The sequence below is a fragment of the Momordica charantia genome, assembly GCF_013281855.1.
Source record: "Momordica charantia cultivar OHB3-1 chromosome 5 unlocalized genomic scaffold, Mcharantia_2.0 BLBB01000005.1, whole genome shotgun sequence".
NCBI classification, from domain to species: Eukaryota; Viridiplantae; Streptophyta; class Magnoliopsida; order Cucurbitales; family Cucurbitaceae; genus Momordica; species Momordica charantia.
This window is the reverse complement of record NW_028275163.1, coordinates 4355140-4374330: the sequence shown is the minus strand read 5'-3', so window position 1 is coordinate 4374330 and position 19191 is coordinate 4355140. Positions and strand designations below refer to the sequence as shown.

The 19191-nt window shown below is 35.6% G+C and overlaps 2 protein-coding genes across 6 annotated transcripts; both read right to left on the bottom strand.

Annotated features, from left to right (window-relative positions):
- Positions 1-779: 779 nt before the first annotated feature.
- On the bottom strand, positions 780-10396 carry PPDK (pyruvate orthophosphate dikinase). 5 transcript variants are annotated; one of them, XM_022282236.2, is made up of 22 exons: positions 10224-10394; positions 9559-9851; positions 8419-8523; positions 7429-7485; positions 6982-7215; positions 6773-6910; positions 6497-6659; positions 6155-6390; positions 5872-6000; positions 5607-5786; positions 5171-5308; positions 4805-4969; positions 4545-4706; positions 4342-4431; positions 4083-4221; positions 2950-3127; positions 2701-2830; positions 2451-2579; positions 2049-2186; positions 1893-1970; positions 1161-1252; positions 780-1029 (listed from the first exon to the last, which is right to left on the bottom strand). In XM_022282236.2, exons 2-22 carry the CDS (start codon positions 9829-9831, stop codon positions 987-989), a joined length of 2997 nt encoding a protein of 998 aa, XP_022137928.1. In that variant the 5' UTR covers positions 9832-9851; positions 10224-10394; the 3' UTR covers positions 780-986. The 5 variants fall into 5 exon arrangements, with proteins under 5 accessions (XP_022137928.1, XP_022137929.1, XP_087979795.1 ...); XM_022282237.2 differs by having other exon boundaries at positions 10234-10394; XM_088123669.1 differs by lacking the exon at positions 10224-10394 and adding an exon at positions 9967-10193.
- A 4089-nt stretch (positions 10397-14485) lies between these two features.
- Positions 14486-19191, bottom strand: LOC111009134 (putative E3 ubiquitin-protein ligase RF298). Its single transcript, XM_022282081.2, has 4 exons — positions 18811-19191; positions 18585-18621; positions 16123-18288; positions 14486-15162 (listed from the first exon to the last, which is right to left on the bottom strand). Exons 3-4 carry the CDS (start codon positions 18280-18282, stop codon positions 14620-14622), a joined length of 2703 nt encoding a protein of 900 aa, XP_022137773.1. The 5' UTR covers positions 18283-18288; positions 18585-18621; positions 18811-19191; the 3' UTR covers positions 14486-14619.

Sequence of the window (19191 nt, the reverse complement as noted above, 5' to 3'; positions counted from 1 at the left end):
ATAAATTGAAAATTAGAATAAGAAAGAATAAATTTATCTACGTTGTTTTCGAAACTAGAATGTTACCCAAATAAAATAAAAGAGAAAAAAAAATATAGTTGCAAAATACTTCAATTTCTTAAAAAAAAAAATTGAAAATGATGAACAAGAAACATGAATATTACCAAACGAACTCTAATTATTTACTTTAAATTAGCGTAATTTGAATGGTAGCATCTAATATGAGTTGGATTTAATATTTAATTATGAGGTAAAAATTTGAATACCTTAAAAGTTACTTACAAATTTGAATACCTTTACGTGTATGACCATATATATAATCTAATCAATCAAGTGTTCCGTCCTTTATATAGTCCTAGTTAATATGCTCACGTCCCATTAATAAAAAGTTAAAAAAATCAAACTAATCAATTAAGTGTTCCTTTCTTTATCTAGTCCTTTTCCTTTGGACATATTAACTGTTTCCATTAATAAAAAGTTAAAAGAAATACCACTTTGATTTCTGTACCTTTTATATTATTTTTATATCACGTAACACTGTCATTACAATTTCAACATGACACTGTCATCAATATAACAATAAATTTATATTAAAAAAAACATAGAATTTGAATAACTAAGGCTAATTAACAGCTTATTTTAAGTTATATCATAAATTTAATCAATCTCAATTTTAAGTATGACATTGTACCGTATTCAAATTTTAAAAAAACTTTACAAGTGACTTCCAATCCACCTGATGATAATTTTTATCTCTCAATTATTTGGAGCAAACAATATTTCAGAACCAATGAAAACTTTCTTTCCCATTTATTATATATATACAGTATTTGATATTCCTTTGTTCTTTGTATACAATATATATTTCTACACATTTAAACAAGAGAGTTATTCATTTATACAACATTTATATCCTCTACCCACCAATTTTAATTTACAAATCCACAAACCTATTTCCCATTTTGACCTCCCTCTCTCTTCCACTCTTATGCTGCAACTTGGGCTGCAGCCAATCTTGCAACTGGAACTCTGTGAGATACAAGTTTCTTCCAGTTTTAGTTTCATTGAACTCTAATATTTAATAAGCGGTAAAATCGATATTAGCCTTCCCGAGATGTTGGATTGGAGAAGAATGTTCATAAAGATAAAGAAGAACATACCTGAAAGGAGAACATGAAACATAGTCAAGTCCAGCCTCTGCAAAGAATCTAACAGATGAAGGCTCTCCACCATGCTCTCCACAAATTCCAACCTGTTATTCATCCTCTTTCTCATCAATATCAAATATCAAATAGTACTATACTATTTTAGTTCATGTACTTTCAACTTTGGTTCATTACCATATTTCCAACTTTTGTTCGCACCAAGTTCCTATACTTTTAAAAATTGATTATTTTGGTCTCTTCATTTTCATTTTTATGTCATTTTTTCACTCATAATTTTGCACGACATTTTCCTCGCTAAATTTTTTGAAATGTAGTCATAAATTAGTATTAAAGAGTTTTCGTTGATATGAAATTTGTATTAAAATTTTGTAAATATGGACCAAATTGATCAACTTTTTAAAAATACTGGAATAAAACGAAATAAAACGAAAAGTACAGCTTTACAAAAACTTAATTGAATACTTTAAAAATATAGGGACCAGCTAAAAGTATTAGGACTAGACAAGTATTTAAACTTTTAAAAAAATGGTTTGAAAACTTATTCTAAAAATTATTTCAACTTTTCTAAATCATATTTTCAAGAGAGGATTTCATATGATATCATGTCGAACTTTCATTTTTTCTTCACAACTACCACAAAATCTAAATGTCAAACAACCTAATTTTTTCAAATAACTTTTTTCAAAAAAAAAATAATTAATATTGTATACTTTATGAAAAAATTACCTTCAAACTAGGCCTGGCTGCCCTCCCTTTTTCGGTAGCCAGCTTGATCAGCTGCCCAACTCCTTTCTGGTCAAGCACCTGCCACCAAGCAAATATACATTCAATTCATTTGTAAAACTAACTTCTCTTCAATGATTTTTGAAAAATGGCACTGACCTCAAAAGGGTCATTTTGCAGAATTCCTTTGGATATATAAATAGGAAGAAACTTGCCCACATCATCTCTACTGTACCCAAAGGTCATTTGTGTAAGATCATTGGTCCCAAATGAGAAGAACTCTGCTTCCTTTGCAATCTGCCAATCAAACAGGAAACAGCAGCACTTCTTATTCAGATATTCTTCCATTTTGCTACTACACCCTTGTGGTATTTTGTTTAGCTTTTTAGTCCTTCTACTACTTTCATCCATTTTGATACTATGTAGTCATACTTCAGTTCAAAATCTTTCACTTTTCCATTTGATTTCTCTAATTCTACGTCGGTTACACTATCTTCGCATTAAAAACAGTATTACAAGAACTAGAATGCGAAGGGGGAAATTTGCACATTTTATGAATACCTCATCTGCAACCAGAGCAGCTCTAGGAATTTCAATCATGGTTCCCACTTTGTAATTTAAGGAGGAACCCATCTCGGAGAAAACCTTCTCGGCAACACCACGAATCGAGCTGACTTGATGTCCAAGCTCCTGCCATCAAGAATGTCATTATTGTACAGAGATCTCTTTCTGATACATTTTCATATTATCAGTGGAGAAAGAAGCTTGTATGTTGATTAGAACATTAATGGCAGAAAGAAGCAGCTCATACTTGTGGTGTTCCGACCAATGGAACCATTATCTCAGGAAATACTTTAACTCCCTGATTGCACATTGAGATGGCAGCCTGAAAGATTGCACGTGCTTGCATTTCTGTCAGCTCCGGGTACGATATCCCGAGCCTATGTTTTCAGGCACAGTCAGAAACTATTAAATAAAGTTGCCAATGCAATGGCAATGTTCTTTCTTTCCAAATATCTTTGCTTGGATTCAAATTTGTTCACTAGTTCTGATATCATACCTGCAACCACGAAAGCCAAGCATCGGGTTAACTTCTGAGAGTTTCTCAATTCTAGAGATCACTTCATCTTCAGTCATTCCAGTCTCTGCAGTTAGTCGTCTGACAATGTCTTCCAAGTTGCCTTCCGGAAGGAATTCATGGAGTGGAGGATCCAACAGTCTGATAGTCACTGGCAGACCTGAAATTGTAACAAAGTAGGAATCACTAGAACCTAATAAAAAATTTAGAATAAATTGCACAAACCACCCCTAAAGTATAGTAGATGTTGTAATTACATCCCTCAACTTTTAATTGCAAACCCTTAAGTGAAAAAGTTGGACCCTTGAATATTTAATAATAAAAATTAAATATTCAAACTTGACTAAATAAGAAAATTTTACCCTTTTTAAGGTTTTCCATTATAAAAATAAAATCCAGTTGAGGTATTTAAACTATTATTTCTCCCCAAATTTTGATTTTTACCGTTGAAACATGGAAAACGGAGCAGGCTCTCCATTCTCAAGATTTGCACCCCTACTTGGCTTGGCATTTCGTCGAACACCTTTGCTTCTCTAAAACCACCATCCAAATGATGGTCGTTCGCTTGACATTTCGTCGAACACCTCTGCTTTTCTAAAACCACCATCCAAATGATGGCGATAACGACCGATCCTAAAGACCACCTCCCTCTTTAATCAACTTTTTCTTAAGGGTTTGATTTTGGTTAATGACAGTCTGATGTTTTTGATTGGTTTGACAGTTTGATTGGTTTGACAGAGATGAGGAGGAAGAGAATTGGTGGGGTGTGGTCGCCGCTTAAGAAAAAGACCCGCGACCAATGAATAATTGAGGTTTGTCATATGCGAGTCCAGTTCCTATTCCTATGTTTCAAATTATGTTTCAAATGTAGAAAGTAGGAAATTTGCAGTGGTCCAATTTTTTTACAGTTCCTATTCCTATGTTTCAAATTATGTTTCAAATGTAGAAAGAAGGAAATTTGCAGTGGTCCAATTTTTTTACTATGAGAGGTTAATTTTTCTAATTGAAAGTTAAGGGGGTAATTACAACAGTAGTGGTTTGTGCAAGTGCAATTTACCCAAAAATTTATAACATATCAAGGAGCTACAAGGCAGTAGGCTGGATTGGATGTTTACCATCCATGGCCCGGAAGATTCCCTCAAAGTCGGATCGTTGATAAGGTAGTAACAAGTCCAAAGCCGCCTTTCTTTGTTCGGTTGTAGCCGCCATTATCATCTTCCTCACAGCTTTGATCCTCTCATCAGATGCAAAGAACTGAAACATCCACATATAAATGAGAAAAAGGACACATGAAATTGAAAGTTTCATGATTGTGAGAATACTGATGCCACTATATAATTGTGATGAATAGGATAATAGAATGGATCAAATTACCATATGCTCTGTCCTGCACAAGCCGATCCCTTGAGCGCCATTGTTGCGAGCGGTAAGAGCGTCTTCAGGAGTGTCAGCATTGGCCATAACCTTCAGAGCATCAAATTACCAATCACTAAATAGAAAGATTAAAGATTTAGATGGAATAAACAAAAGACAATCACAATAAATTTGGAGTTTGTTAAGGCTATCGTATCGAGCACCTTGAGACGTCTTATTTGGTCGGCCCAAGACATAAATATCTCTAGATCCCCACTTAAAGCTGGTGGAGAGAGTGGTTGTTTGCCCAATATCACTTCACCAGTAGAGCCATTGAGAGATATCCAGTCACCTTCATTGATCACCAGATCTCCAATGACAAGAACCTGCATTGTTATGAAGTAATCTTCACAATCCACTTCCATTCGTCTGTTGTTTTTTGTATCCACATCAGATAAGGAAAAGGAAAAACCGAATGATGTACCTTCTCGGAGTCATTTACTCTTATATCCGAGCAACCAGAAATGCAGCATTTTCCCCATCCACGAGCAACGACAGCAGCATGAGATGTCATTCCACCTCTGGCTGTCAATATACCTGCAGCGGCATGCATACCACCAACATCCTCTGGGCTGGTCTCTGCCCTTACCTTTACAAGTCACAGCCATGAAAGAATTCAGAGTGCTATTATGGTGATTGCTATTAGTTCAATTTTTATCGTCTTAACTTAAAACTTCGGAAAAGAGTTCAGACGCAATTAAGTAAAAACTCTATATGGGATTGATGGAATGAGACTGAATCTCTGTCAACTGAATAAAGAATGAAACTATGAAAATGAATATGGGAATACCAAGATGACGCTCTTTCCCTGGGCATGCCACGCTTCAGCATCATCGGCACTGAAGACGACCTGTCCCACGGCCGCACCGGGAGACGCAGGCAAGCCTGTTGCAACTACTTGGTCTTTGTAAGCAGAAGGATCTTCAAACTGAGCCAACAAAAACAATTAGAGAGAAACCTCTAAGAACATGCATAAATCTAGCTAGATATGCAAACAACAAAACAACCTCGTACTCGAAACTCGGAAAGAATGTAAGTGCTTGGGAGTTGGTGAGTGACAGGATAGGGAAATCTGATAGCTGATTCGTTTAAATAGATCTTCTAGTATAGACATATTTTAGACCCCAACTTCTTGGATTTTGGTTGTTTCTCTTTATTCATTTTGATAACAGCGAGTCATGTCAAAGTTCTAGCTTTGTTAAATGGAAGGACAAAGAAAAGCATGCCTGAGGATGAAGAAGTTGGTCGAGATGTTGCGGTTCGACCATCTTAATCGCAGTACGAGTGTCAACAAGTCCTTCATCTACCAAATCTACGGCTATCTTCACGGCACCTTTACCTGTACGTTTCCCCAACCGACATTGCAGCATCCATAGCCTATTCTCTTGGACTGTGAACTCAATATCCTGAAAAATTTCAAATCAATCCAGCTTAGTCACCAAACATCATCTATAGCTATCAGACTGCAGTTTCTGCTCACTAGGAAAATACCATCATGTCTTTGTAATGTCTCTCTAAAATTTCACAGTTCTCAACCAGCTCTTTATAAGCTTCAGGCATGCAATTTTTCATGGTGTCCAAGTCTTCAGGCGTCCGAATTCCTGCAACTACATCCTCACCCTGATCAATGAAATAAAAGGGGAGTGATACATCAGACATTTTATTCAGTTATGCATAAAATTTGCCAAGCAACAGCAAATCTTAATAGTATGAACATATACAAAAATAAGGGAGACATAGGAAGTAGATCAAAGATTAAGCTAGTGAATGTAACCTGAGCATTGATGAGGAACTCTCCATACAGCTTCTTTTCACCAGTACTTGGATTTCTAGTGAACAATACTCCAGTCCCAGAGGTATGTCCCATGTTTCCAAACACCATGGATTGGATGTTCACAGCGGTTCCCTTCAACCCAGTGATTTGATTAATGCTTCGATACTTCTTGGACCTTGGGCTATCCCAAGAATCAAAAACAGCCTCGACAGCTAACTGCAACTGTTTTCTTGGGTCTGCAGATTGATAAAAGGGTAAATGGCATGAACTATTGGACAATGACAGGATGATTAGCGAAAGCCTCTAATCTTTTATGTTCACAAATCAATATAGTGAGAGCACCTGAAGGAAACTTTTCGCCCTTAGCTTCAATGTATACATCCTTGTATTGTTCCACGAGCTCCTTAAGATCAGAGGCGGTTAGGTCAGTATCAAGTGTCTTGCCTTTTGCAATCTTCAACATTTCCAACTTCTTCTCAAACAATGAATGTGAAATGCCCATCACCTTCAAATGGACACAACAAAAATGTGCAGTTAGTTCCAGACCTTTCATCAACTAAAATGCTTGATTCAAATAAGAAGAAAGAAAAACAAAAGGCATAGTTATGAACCACTTACAACATTTCCAAACATGTCTAGAAACCGTCTATAAGAGTCATAAGCAAAACGCTCTCCACTTTTTGCAGCCAAGCCAGCAACGACTTCATCATTTAATCCAAGGTTAAGGACAGTGTCCATCATTCCAGGCATTGAGATCTATACATCAACAGAAGAGACATTAATAGTCATCATAAATTTTGATTCAATTCAATGGGAAGGTGACTTACAGCAGCACCAGACCGAACTGAGAGAAGGAGAGGCTTAGATGGATCTCCAAGAACAGCTCCCATGTCCTTTTCAATACTTTCCAGGCTTTCCAATATCTCTTCCCACAAGCCATCAGGCAATCTATTTCCATTTTGCTGGTACTCTTGACATGATTCAGTTGAGATGGTCAGTCCAGGCGGAACGGATAACCCAATGCTCGCCATCTCTGCAAGGTTTGCTCCCTTCCCTCCCAACTGTAGCACAACAGTATGTTATGAGTTCAATGGTTGTAAAAAATAGTTCAATTTAAGACAACATTATGGTGTCACTAAATACGTTAGACCCCTAGAAATGCTCAAGCATTTGAGTGTGAATTTATAACTGAAGTATAAGCCTCTCCACAGTTGCTTCAATTTCTTAACAGTTTATGATGAAAAAGCAATCTGAGAAGTTGAAGAAATACTTACCAAGGACTTCATGCTCTTGTTACCCTCACTCCTTCCTTTTCCAAAAGTGAATACTCTCTGTTCAAATAAGAAATTGGATCAAAACCAGCTAACTAGAGTATTACAAGCACCCTGAAAAAACACAACTCACTAGAGTGATCAATAGAACTATGTGTTGGAAATAGGAAAAGAGTCCGTGTGTCAAGTAACAGGTAGACAAGATTTTTTTTTAATAATATGATATCTCCTATATTTTCTCATCCTCCCTCTCCGTCGTAACTTTCTTTTTTCCCAATGCAAAGTACATAGGGTAGGAGGTTGAACTTTAAAAATATATATATATGTTTTTCGTTTATCTTTTTTCCTCCTATCATGAGAGATACTTATTTTGTAAAATGAAAATAAAATACTTAAAAATAAAAAAAATAAAAAAATGATGAAGCAATGCAAAAAGAGAAAAATGAAAGAGGTAAAACGTTGTGGGAGAGGGAGAAAAAAAGAGAGAAAATAGGAGATATCAAAATGTTTATTGGGCCACGTTGAGGACCTGTTCCTAAATTTCCAGGAGTCAGTGATAATTCTAGGTACTACTGTATGTAACTGTGGACTTAACGGTTCTAGAACCATCAATTGTTGAACCCGCAGATCCATTTGTAATTCCTTTGGAAATATTGTCGGGATGGTATTTTTTTCCCCTATTTCAATCCTAAGTTTCTTCCTTAATTTCCTGGAGTCAAATATTTTCCTTACTACTAATAAGGAGAAACATTGTCCTTGATCTTTAAATATTTGAAACTGGATTGTTAAATATTTAGCGGACTGACAAAATTGTCCCATACTAATAAGAGCCAAATATTTTCATCTGGAATAAAAATTTCTGAAATAATCGATATGAATAATATTTGATATGAAAAGAAAGCACGGCGTGTCGATGTCGGACACGCTTCCGACACGCTCAAATACGTATCTCAATTATTTTTTTTAAATTAAAAGACACGGGGTGACACGTACAGGACACGTGTGCGACACGTTCAACTTCTCCATCTTTTCCTGCTCTACCCTTGGCGTTTGGGTTTCTTCTGGCTTTTCTGCTACCCACGACATGTTGGCTTCTCTCTTACGGATGAGGAGAAAGAAGAGTAGAAAGAAAAGAAAAAAAAAGGGCAGCCTTGGTATAAGAAGAGTTGGAAGAAGATGATGAGTTAAAAGAAGAAGAAAATTAATAGGAGGAGAAGAATAAAAAAAACCAGAAAAAAGGGAAAAAAAACACAGAATTATGAGAAGAAAAAAGAGAAGAAGTAGAACAAAAATAAACTGGAGAAAGATCAAGAGTGCATGACATACCCCCTCCTCCATGACTAACAAGTGGCAATTTTTCTGCATGCAGCACCTCTCTCCCATGTACTAACAGGTGGCCGTTTTTCTCTACCTGTGTCCCCATGACTAACTAACAAGTGGCCATTTTTCTCTTCCTTTATTTATGTTGCTTTTCCTCAAGGCTAATATTTTTTTTCAGTAAAAACTATCTTTTTTCCTCTCAATTACTTTTTCTTAATTGCTTAAGTAATATTTTTTTAATATTTAATATATTTTAACGTATAAAAACTTAATGTTTCGTGTCCTACTTTTACGAGTATGTGTTTGTACTTCTTAGAAATATAATTAACTTAATAAAACAACCAAAAAGTAGAAAGATAATAATGCCTGGAAATTATGCATTGAGGCACGTTTATAAACACTATCTACAGAGAAGATATGCCCCACTTCAAAGGTACAACAATTCTTCAAGAGGCTTTGTGTAGCAGCTAAATCCTCTAGCTAGTCCTCGATTGCTCGCATGCTCAAAAATCATCGTGCTAAATAACAAACTCTTTTGGTTTAAAAAAAACAGCTCGATGTAAAAACTTTGTATAAGACTCTCAGATTTTGCCCTTTTATAAGATAGCACCCCTATTATTAGGGAGTCTCGATTTAACAAATTGCAACCTCTCCCCTCCTATTTACTAGGAAGAGTAGAAATGACCAAATTAATTGAGTAGAATAAAATAAATAAATAGAATAAAAATAAAATATGGATATGTCCAACACTATGACCTCAAAAAACTTGAGACATGAAAAGGGAAATCAAAAGCCAGAGGAGTATGAGCCAACCTTTTTGGTAGTAGTAGGTATTACAGGGCTTAGGACAGCGTCCGTTCTCGAGCCATGTCGATTGGGAGGCTCATGTCTCTCTGGCTTAGGGGTACTCATATGCAAGTCTTGGCAGCAAATACCTTTACTTCTACCACTCCTATTTGCCCTCAAAGAAGAATGTTTTTCTTTGGGAAGATGGGTGTTGCCCATGTGGTACTTCCCCCTTCTCAGCAATCCTTGGTCACAATCTGCTATGGTCTGCAGCAGTGATCCATGCATTATGGAGGACATTTTTCCCTCTCCAATCACCCCTGCCATGTAGAAAACAGAGAAGAAGAAATAAAACCAGAATTAACTGAACATTTTTCCCACTATAACAATGAACCAAACTGAAACTTTTCAACCCAAATCATTGGAAAACCAAACCCGAGAGCCAGTTCTAGACCAAAAAAAAGCCAAAACTCCCTGTTTTTGTCACAAGTTTAAACTCGGTGGTCTCTGAGGCATTAAGACGGAACACATGGTGGGCAATAACAAAGAAGATTCAATCTTCCTCTCTTTCCAAAAACCCCCCTTTTAAAACATAGACTCTACTCTACAGAAATAGAAAACTCTTGCTCTTGATACTATTTGATAAGCAAACAAACAATATGGCAGCCCACAACAAAGAGAAGAAGCAAAACCTTTCTTTACCCAATGTTTCAGAAACTTTCTGAGATGAATGTGAGAATCTTGTGAGGATCACAGTTTCTGCAATACAAAGGGAAAAGAATGGTAGTTGGTGGCGTCTTCTTATTTCTTTGGTTCTTTCCTTTTCTTTTTCTTTTTTTTCCTCTGCTCCTTCTGTGAACCCATAAATTCATAATGCTTACAGGAGCGACGTAAGTGGATGAAATTACTGCTGGGAAAAGTCCCATTGCGGCCAAAGTTTTGACCTTTATTTGTCCATGGTCCATACAACGGTCGTGTGAATTTCCCAGGGTACCCTCTCCACGTGCACCAGAGGAAGTTTGTGCCAATCGAGTTTCGACACGTGGTGAGACAGATTGCTGAATCATGGAGATGAGAACACTAGAACATACCGTTTTGACCTGATTAACGTGGCACACATATCAAAAATGCCATTTTTCTTGGAAGTTCTTCAGAAAGTTGGGAGGGAATTCAATTATTTGACGAGGGCAATCCTGTCATTTCGCGTTGATATTTCTAGTGAGGGGTCACCAAGGGCAGAGAGAGAAACTCCACGGAAAAATGCAGCCGGGTGGGACCAGCTCCCATACTGTCGGAACATCGGAGTCACGGGATTGTGACACGTGGCACTGTCTTGGACACAAGGAGAGAGGACTAATCCTCCACACCTCCTCTATCTTATCTTCATCTCCACACATTACAAAGTGATAATGATTTGATTTAACAGTCATTTTTGCTCAAAAAAAAAAAAAAGAAATTAACAGTCATTTAATCATTTTCTTTCCCAATAAATAAAAATAAAAAGGCTAAATATCTAGGCTATGATGTTTGAGTTTTTTTATTTTATTTTTAGTTTGATTGTACGAATTTAGAGCTCTATATTTTTGTATTTTCCAATTTAATACTTTATTAGAAGTTGATTTAATAAACTTAATGTGACATAAATTTAGAGAGAAGAAAAGGTTGTTTAATAGAGAATTTTCTAATTCTCCAACCAAATTTCAAGAAAAAAGAAAAATAGCATAAATTTCAAGTTTTCGTTTCTTTATAACATTTGTTTATTCTCTAACTTTTTGTCAATTCACTCAATGTCATATATATTGTGTAAGTTTATCATCTGTTAATTTTAGCATATACCAACAATAAGATATCGAATTGAAAAATGTTAAATTATAAGAAACTAAATTCAAATAAGGAGCAAGTGGTACTTCGGTAGCTAAATTGTATCTGCACAAATAAATTATTTTATTTTTTATTTTTACTAACTTTATCTTTATATTTTTATTATTTTTATTTATTTAGTTTTAGTAGAACTTCACCATCAATTTTCTTATTTCAATTGGTTTGAATTATACATTTGGTCTCATTTGTAGCCATTTTATCTTTGCATTTAGAAAATGATTGATTTTCTATATACATTTATTAATCCTAATGGAGATTGATGTGACGTTTATATAGTCAAACAAATTTCCTAGATCACAAAAACTATTGGAACTAGGAAATTAAGATAGAAAATATTTGTTTAGATACTAACATTTAAATGTATAAATTTTAGAATATAGATATCATTACAAAGTAGGGAAGAAAGAGTTTGCCTCCCAGTCATCAAGCGGAGGAATTCACAGGGAGAAGAAAGAGGCAAAAATTGGAACAAAAATATCATTTGATTCGTCGATCCTTAAAAAAAGAAATAAGAAAAGTTACATCGTTGAGTGAGAAATGGGAAATTCATGGAAAGTTACAATCCCCACCGTGTAATAGTGCACCCACACGTCTTCATCGACGTTGTTTTTTAACCGGAAGACAGAGAGCTAACTATCGAGACTTTGGGCTATCTGGACACATACTTCGTGAAATGGTTCATGCATGCTTGTTGCCTGGGGCAACAAGATCAAGTTGGTAAGGATTCAAATATCCCTTTCTGTTCATTTATATCATCATAGAGGGACCCCTTTACCATTCTGTATAAATGGACTATTCTATTTGTACGGCAAAACCCTCTTCAAGATAGATGTGCAACTTAGTGTAGGACTACTTTGATAAGAAGTCACTTCGAATAGTCTAACCTTAGACCACGAACATGATAAACTAAGTATGTTACTGCGACAGAGTAATCAAAGTCTCACATGAGATACACACAATTCTAATTCTTGCTTAGCTCGACAATTTTGATCGATCTTGATCTGACTTGTGCATTAGAATGACAGGACAAGTAACACTATGTGTGTAAGGTAAACTCTTATTAAAAAGGATCACTGCACCAACTTCATAACAACAATTTCTCAACAACTATAGATTGGTAAATAAAAGGCTCCTCAGAGTCCGCACGTGATGAAAAGTTTTCTTAAATTTCAAAGATTGGAGAGGTATATTTAGAGTCTTTCAATTTTATTAGGGTTTAGGGTTTAAGTTTGATAAATTTTACTGTTGTACTCAAAAAAAGAAAAAAAAAAGTTTGATAAATTTTCCTCCCCATTTTCCTTTTTTTTTTTTTGGGTAACCCTTGAGTTTTTTTGTATTCAAGTATTTTAATAATTAAGTTTAGGATATAACTTTTAGTTCTTTGTTAGTTGAATTTTATATGATTTATTTATTTTGATTTGTTTTTTATATTTTTTAGAAATTAATTTTATATGATTTATTAATTCATTCATAGGTAAATTTCTAATTTAATTTGAAGAAAATATTAATTGTAATACTTACTTAAGTTTAGAGTTTAATTCAATGAAATTAAAAAGCTTAAGGTTAGTATAGGAGTAAAAATGGTTTTTTTAAAAGAAGAAAATGTATTACCATAATTTCATTATCCTCCTAAAGCTTATTTAGAAATGTTTGCTATTAGACACATTAAACAAATTTCATGTTTCTTCTCTTTAGAAGAAAGGAAACAAAAATTCAATGTTTTAAATTATTAGTGATTACACTAAAAAAACGAGTCTACATAAATTCAATAAACATTAGTTACACCTCTAAGACATAATATTCTTTCCCCTAATTTCTTTTATTACACCAAATATACAACCTCAAAAGTAGAAATAGATGATTTATCGCTTAAGAAATAAAACTAAATTAAAAGACTATTTGAGTTAAAAAGAGAGGGCTATCTTATTTCAATGGCACTTGTTTCTCTCCTTTTTTCTTTCTTTAGAGATAAATACATTTTTTCTTTGTTAAATATGTGTTTAGGAGTACCAGTAGATCGAGTAATTTTGAAAAAAGAGATTGAAGTATAATTGATTTTTTAAAATCATTATTTAAGTGATACCTTAAAAAATAATTTAAAGTGATTTAGGTCATGTCAAAATCACTCACAAACACACTCATTACAACAATATTTGAAGGTAGGATTTGAACCTATATATCTTCTTAACTAATTGAGCTATGATTAATTGACCACAAGTCTAATATTCATTTCAAGTCTATGGTTCACTAAAATATTTTAGCTTTCTAAAAAAGATTAAAATAATTATTCAAACTCATTATGTAATTTTAAGTCGTTTTTTAAATACTTGTTATGGATTTTGGAAGTGAAGTAGTAAGAAATGGTAAAATAGTTATTTCACTACTTTTGAATGATTGGCAAATGGAAGCGGTAAGAAAATCACCTGCCCAAAAAATTATACATATATTTATTTTGTTAATTTTTATTAAATTAAAAATTTAGAGTTCAACTTATTGATATTTAAGTAAAATAAGAAATACGAAATTAATAATAAATCATTGCTACACTGGGCGTAAAAAATATAATATAATAAAATCTAAAAAAGGATAATCTCTTTGGTTTTGAAATTTAAGATCTGGAATTCAACACAAAATTTATGGACAAAAAAATGTATTTTTCTCCTAAATTTGAAAGATACACGTTTTAATTAACAAACTTTGATTCCTAGCAATCTAGACTAATTTTGATAGAAACATTGATAAAAAGTATCATCAACAAATCCCCCTTTTAAAAAAAAATAATAATAAAAGAAAAAACCAAACTAGAACCAAAAGAAAATCATAACTTAACCCAAAACCAAATAAATAAGTTGCCTTGTGTTTTTTCTTTTTTAGTTCAACAGCGTGTGAGAGAGATTCCGCCAAAATTTGGGTAAAGGACCCAAGAAAAGAGAAAGGAAAAAAGAAAAGGCAATTTTAAGGACAAGACTTCTCTTGCATCATCTACTTTTGGATGCTAAAATTCTTAAAGAGTTTAAGATAAAGAGTACCTTGTTGATTGTTCAAACAGCTGCTGAGGGAGGTAAGGTAAGGATTTGTAATAACCAACACAGGCAAACTTGATTTTCCACAACATTTTCTAACAAGGGTAATTCAAATGCATTATTCCATTCCATAGGAGTCCCAGAACATTATTCAAAAGCACTCGAACTCAACGGTAAAAACTGATTACGAGCGAGCATAACGGACTGGAATACGCCGCTGTATGGGGCTCCTACAAGAAGGACAATCTTTCATACCCTGTTTTTCATGCAGTTCATTGCAGGTTGTGCACACCACTTGATGGGCGCATGGGAGAAAAACTACTGACATCTCCTCTGAAAGGCACATCACACACTCCCGCTCCCTCTTCACACCCCCGGTTCCAGAGTACTCGTAAAGATCCTTCATCGATTCCGAGACATTTGGGGTCCAGGATTCTTTATGATCTGTGCTGTTTCTGGTATCTGTTAGCCTACTGGCATAACTTCCGTCAATGCCTCTCTTAAGAGCAGCAATTCTCGACGAATCAGTCTTGAGTCTCAACTGGGAGATTTCTTTTTCAAGCTTTTGAATATCGTCTTTGTATTTTAGAAGATTGTTTTCTGCTTTCAGTTTAATCGTATCCTCCTTTGCTTTCACTGAAGCCTCGATTTGTTCTCTTTCCTTTCTTAACGAAGCAGCCTGCATCAGCACCTCATCTTTTGCTCTCTCCTCCAGCTTCCATCTACCCTGAGATATGTTCCTTGTCAATCAGAAAGGGTCCACAAGTTGCCACGTAATTAATAGAACCAAGAGAAACACTGCAAATTAAGTACTAGGTTGTAGGAATACGGCATCCGTCGATATTTAAAACCCATGAAACGAAGAATTAATGTCAGAAATATTGAAAACCAATGAGAAACATTTAAGGACAAAACTAGCAACAGAGTCACAAAACGCAAAGAAAGTATGTTCAAGATAGAACATATAGTAATTCAGATTTTTTTTAGGGTTGACATGCAAATACTCAAATTTTCAGAAAATTCATGAACTGTTGGAGAAACAAATGCATCGCATATTAAAAGCTGCACAACATGAACAACCAAGCAAGAACATACGATTAAGAGTTGAAATTTAATATTAAGAGAAAAACTAAATGATGAGCTAATGTTAATTTTGCACCTAAAAAGAGATGCAACATGTACCTTTATAAGAAAGAGTCCAAAGGTAACAATTTAAACTTTTTTGTTACTTCTCGACTGAGCAAGTATCCCTAAACAACATATTTAATGCTCAACAAGGAAAAAGAGGAACATACTCAGATATTTCAAAGGGGGTGAAAACACCAACCAGTAATCTGCAAACATTCCAGGAACTAAGCACAGCAAACAAAAATTGCAAAATGATCTATGCATAACAGGATTAAAGTTCAGTTGAAATCCCCTAGGAAAGATAAAGCGGAATACACATTGTTAACTGGGTTCCTTTCCTAGGGCAGTTATTGCCTTTTGGACCACTACAGGTAAAAAGCGTCATTTAGTGTATCATAATTATTCCTGGGAAGTGAAAATTTTAATTTATCATTCAATCTATAGTCATTCTGCTTATGACATCCATCATTTCTACAGATTAGTTGTCAATTAATAATGAAGGGACTAGAAGATAATAGCTAAAGCTCATGAGAACTATGGGTAACTTGTTAAAACATACCTCAAGTTGCTCCTGGAGATCCCTGGCTTGATCTAGTTCCTGTATTAGTTGTTTCAATTTTCGTTTTTCGGCCGTGTGTTCTTCCTGGAACAATGTTTTCTGCTTCTCCCATGATTGAACTTTCATTAGTGTTTTCTTCTCCCTCCTCGAAACCTCTTGATAGCTAGCAGCTGATTCTGTAGCACGTAACTTTGCAACCTCCATCTCCTGCCGTAGTGCAGCATTCTCCACCTCGAGCCTCCTAACAGCAGAGTTAGCAAGTTCAACCTGCCCACTAGCCTTACACAATGCATGTTCCATCTCAGAAAGCTTCTTCATGGTATTTTCCTCCAGAGTCTGCTTCTCCTTTTTCAGCCGCTCAACTTCCTCCTTTTCTTGTTTCAGAGCCTTGAGTTCAGCCTTGTCCTTACTCAGCCTCCTTGCAGCCTGCATGACCTTTTGATTGGCCCACTCCGTCCACTCTTGCAGCTGATTTTGTAACTCCCGTGCTCTTGGTACTAGCTTCAAAACCATCTCATCCTTCTTATCCCTAGGAAACCACTGCCCAAGTGACTTTTCATAAGATTTCTCAACAAAACTGCTAGAAGAAGATTCAGCGTTGTAGCTGATAGGCATCGAAGGCTGATTGCTTTTAGTGGGCAAAGAAAGAGAAAGATCAATGTCAGATGTTGATAATGCAGAAGAAGTATTAGCTTCAGGTAATGCAGGTGGTGAACTAGGTGCAGGCATTGAAGATAGCGTATTGGCCTTAGAAAAAGGAGAAATGGTGCTAATGTTTTCCAAAAATGCTAGGGAGGAAGCTGGAATGTCAATGGTGGAAAGACTATGGTTCCCAATGTCTTGGATCACATCAATTCCCATAGCCTTGCTTATTTTCGAAGCATTCTTAAAGTTTACTGATGTGGAGCTTGAAACAGACTTTATTTTCTTATCTAACATTAAACCCCCCAAACCCGTCAGCTTCCCACCTCTTGATGAGCCCTTAGGTCCATATGTTCGAAAGTTCTTCTCCACATGAAGCGATTTTTGTCGAAGCATGTATTCTCTCTTTGTTATATTAGAATGAAACTTCCTACTGCTCCCAATTTTTTCTTCCGATACAGAAGTTTGAGAGTTTCCAGCTACATTAAATGATTCCTCAGCAACATCAGAGGCGGAACTTTGAAATTCTTTATCTGATACTGGTCCACTCAAAAACACGGGATCCTTTGTTTTTGGAAGATTAGGAACTCCTAGAGTGGCTGGTTCCTCGGATTGAGAACTATGAGCACAACTGATTGGAGAAATTGGCTTAACGGGCTTAGGAAGATTCATCTCAGAGATTTTGGCTTCTGCTTTTATCTGTGGGATAGAGTTAGACGAACTCTCATTCGAAGCCCCGTCACAAAAAAATGCATTAAATGGGTCACTATCCATTGCACATGCATGAGTTACATTCATGTCGCATATCAACAAGCACCACATTGCATCCCCAGTGCTGAAGAAAGGCCTAACCTCTCGGAGAACACAAACTAATTCGGCTAAAATATATTTCTCTAGTTGCTGTAAATCTTCAAAACAGTGTTCCCTTGAATGATCAATTTCTTGGCCGCTTCTAAGAAAAGCTAAGGTGTTGTCCACTATATTTGACACGGTGTCTTTAGAACCAAAACAAATGCCAGCCCGCGAGACAGCTTTTATAGCAACCTCTTCACTGTATCCAGAAGCAACAATTTTCTTGGTTGCGCTCTTGAATATTGTGTCCAAATTGCTTAAAACAAGTTCTTCGAGCTGAGCTTCTGTAAGGTCACTCCAATCAGCATCTTCGACCTCATCAACATCTAATTCCTCCCTTGGCCAGTTTAACCCAACATCAGAAGACCCCAAACCATTGGACAATCCGAGATCAAGTTTCAATGCAGCAGAGTATTCTTGACTAATGCTACAAATATCACACGCACTGGTTTGCCCAATATTTGAACTTATCTCAAATTTCTCAGCAGAAAACTCATAACTCGGGCATTCATCTTGAGATGACATGGTGATCTTATTCAGGTCACCTAAAGGTGGATCTGCTCGGTACTTCCTCTTATTCCTACTCCCTTTCTCCTGGACAGTCATAGAAGAAGGCACATGATTGCTAGTACTAGGACAACTCGGCTTAGCGACCATCGATGCCATTTTCCACTGCACAAGACAACAAAGTATGAATACCTTAATCTAGTTATCCTTTTTTCCTTCTCTCAGGTGTGAACTATATACACTTAACACGTAAAAGTACCATACGTCTCTCATACCTCAATGCAGTAGGAAAACCATGAATATCAATCCATCTTATGTAAACCAAAAGATTAAAAGAGAGAGAGAGAGAGAATAATAGAACTGGCATCGCATGAATGAATCGTATCCAGCTAAAAATTTGGCAGATAACTAAAACCATTCAGATTGTTGAGTATTCATCTAACGAGGAGTAAGACGCATACCTTGAATCTCAGTACTAAAATCGACGACAATCAAAATCTGCGTCCACCGGAAAAAAAAAAAAAAGAAAGAAAGATAAAAACAAATCAATCACAAACACAAATACCGAAAGCAGAAACTGAAGCATCTATATAAAACGTCAAAACGTTGAACCCGTGCAACACGAGCGAAAACTATAATCTAATCATCTAATTCCAATTCCATCGCGAATTAAAAGCCGAAACCAACCTCGTAGATCAAAGGAACAACAAATTTATCAACAATTTAAATTGGGGACTGCTAGAAACATAGAAGATCCCCAACACAAATTCGATAATTTAATGTTGAAGAACGGACGGCGAAACGATCGGCAGAGCGCAGCCGATTCAAGCTGGTGATTGGAACAATCGGAGATTGTAAGGAAATATACAAAAATCAGAAAAACATCGGAGAATCAGATAGAGAAATCCTTGTAAGAGCCTTTTTTCCTTTTTTTTTTTTCCCCTTTCTTTTTGATGTATTTTTTTTTCTCTCTCTCTTTCTTTTTTTCCTTTCGTTTCCTTATTTTCTTGCTGTAGCGTAGAGCATATAGGCTCTCTCTCTCTCTCTCCTTACTGAATATTTTGGCCT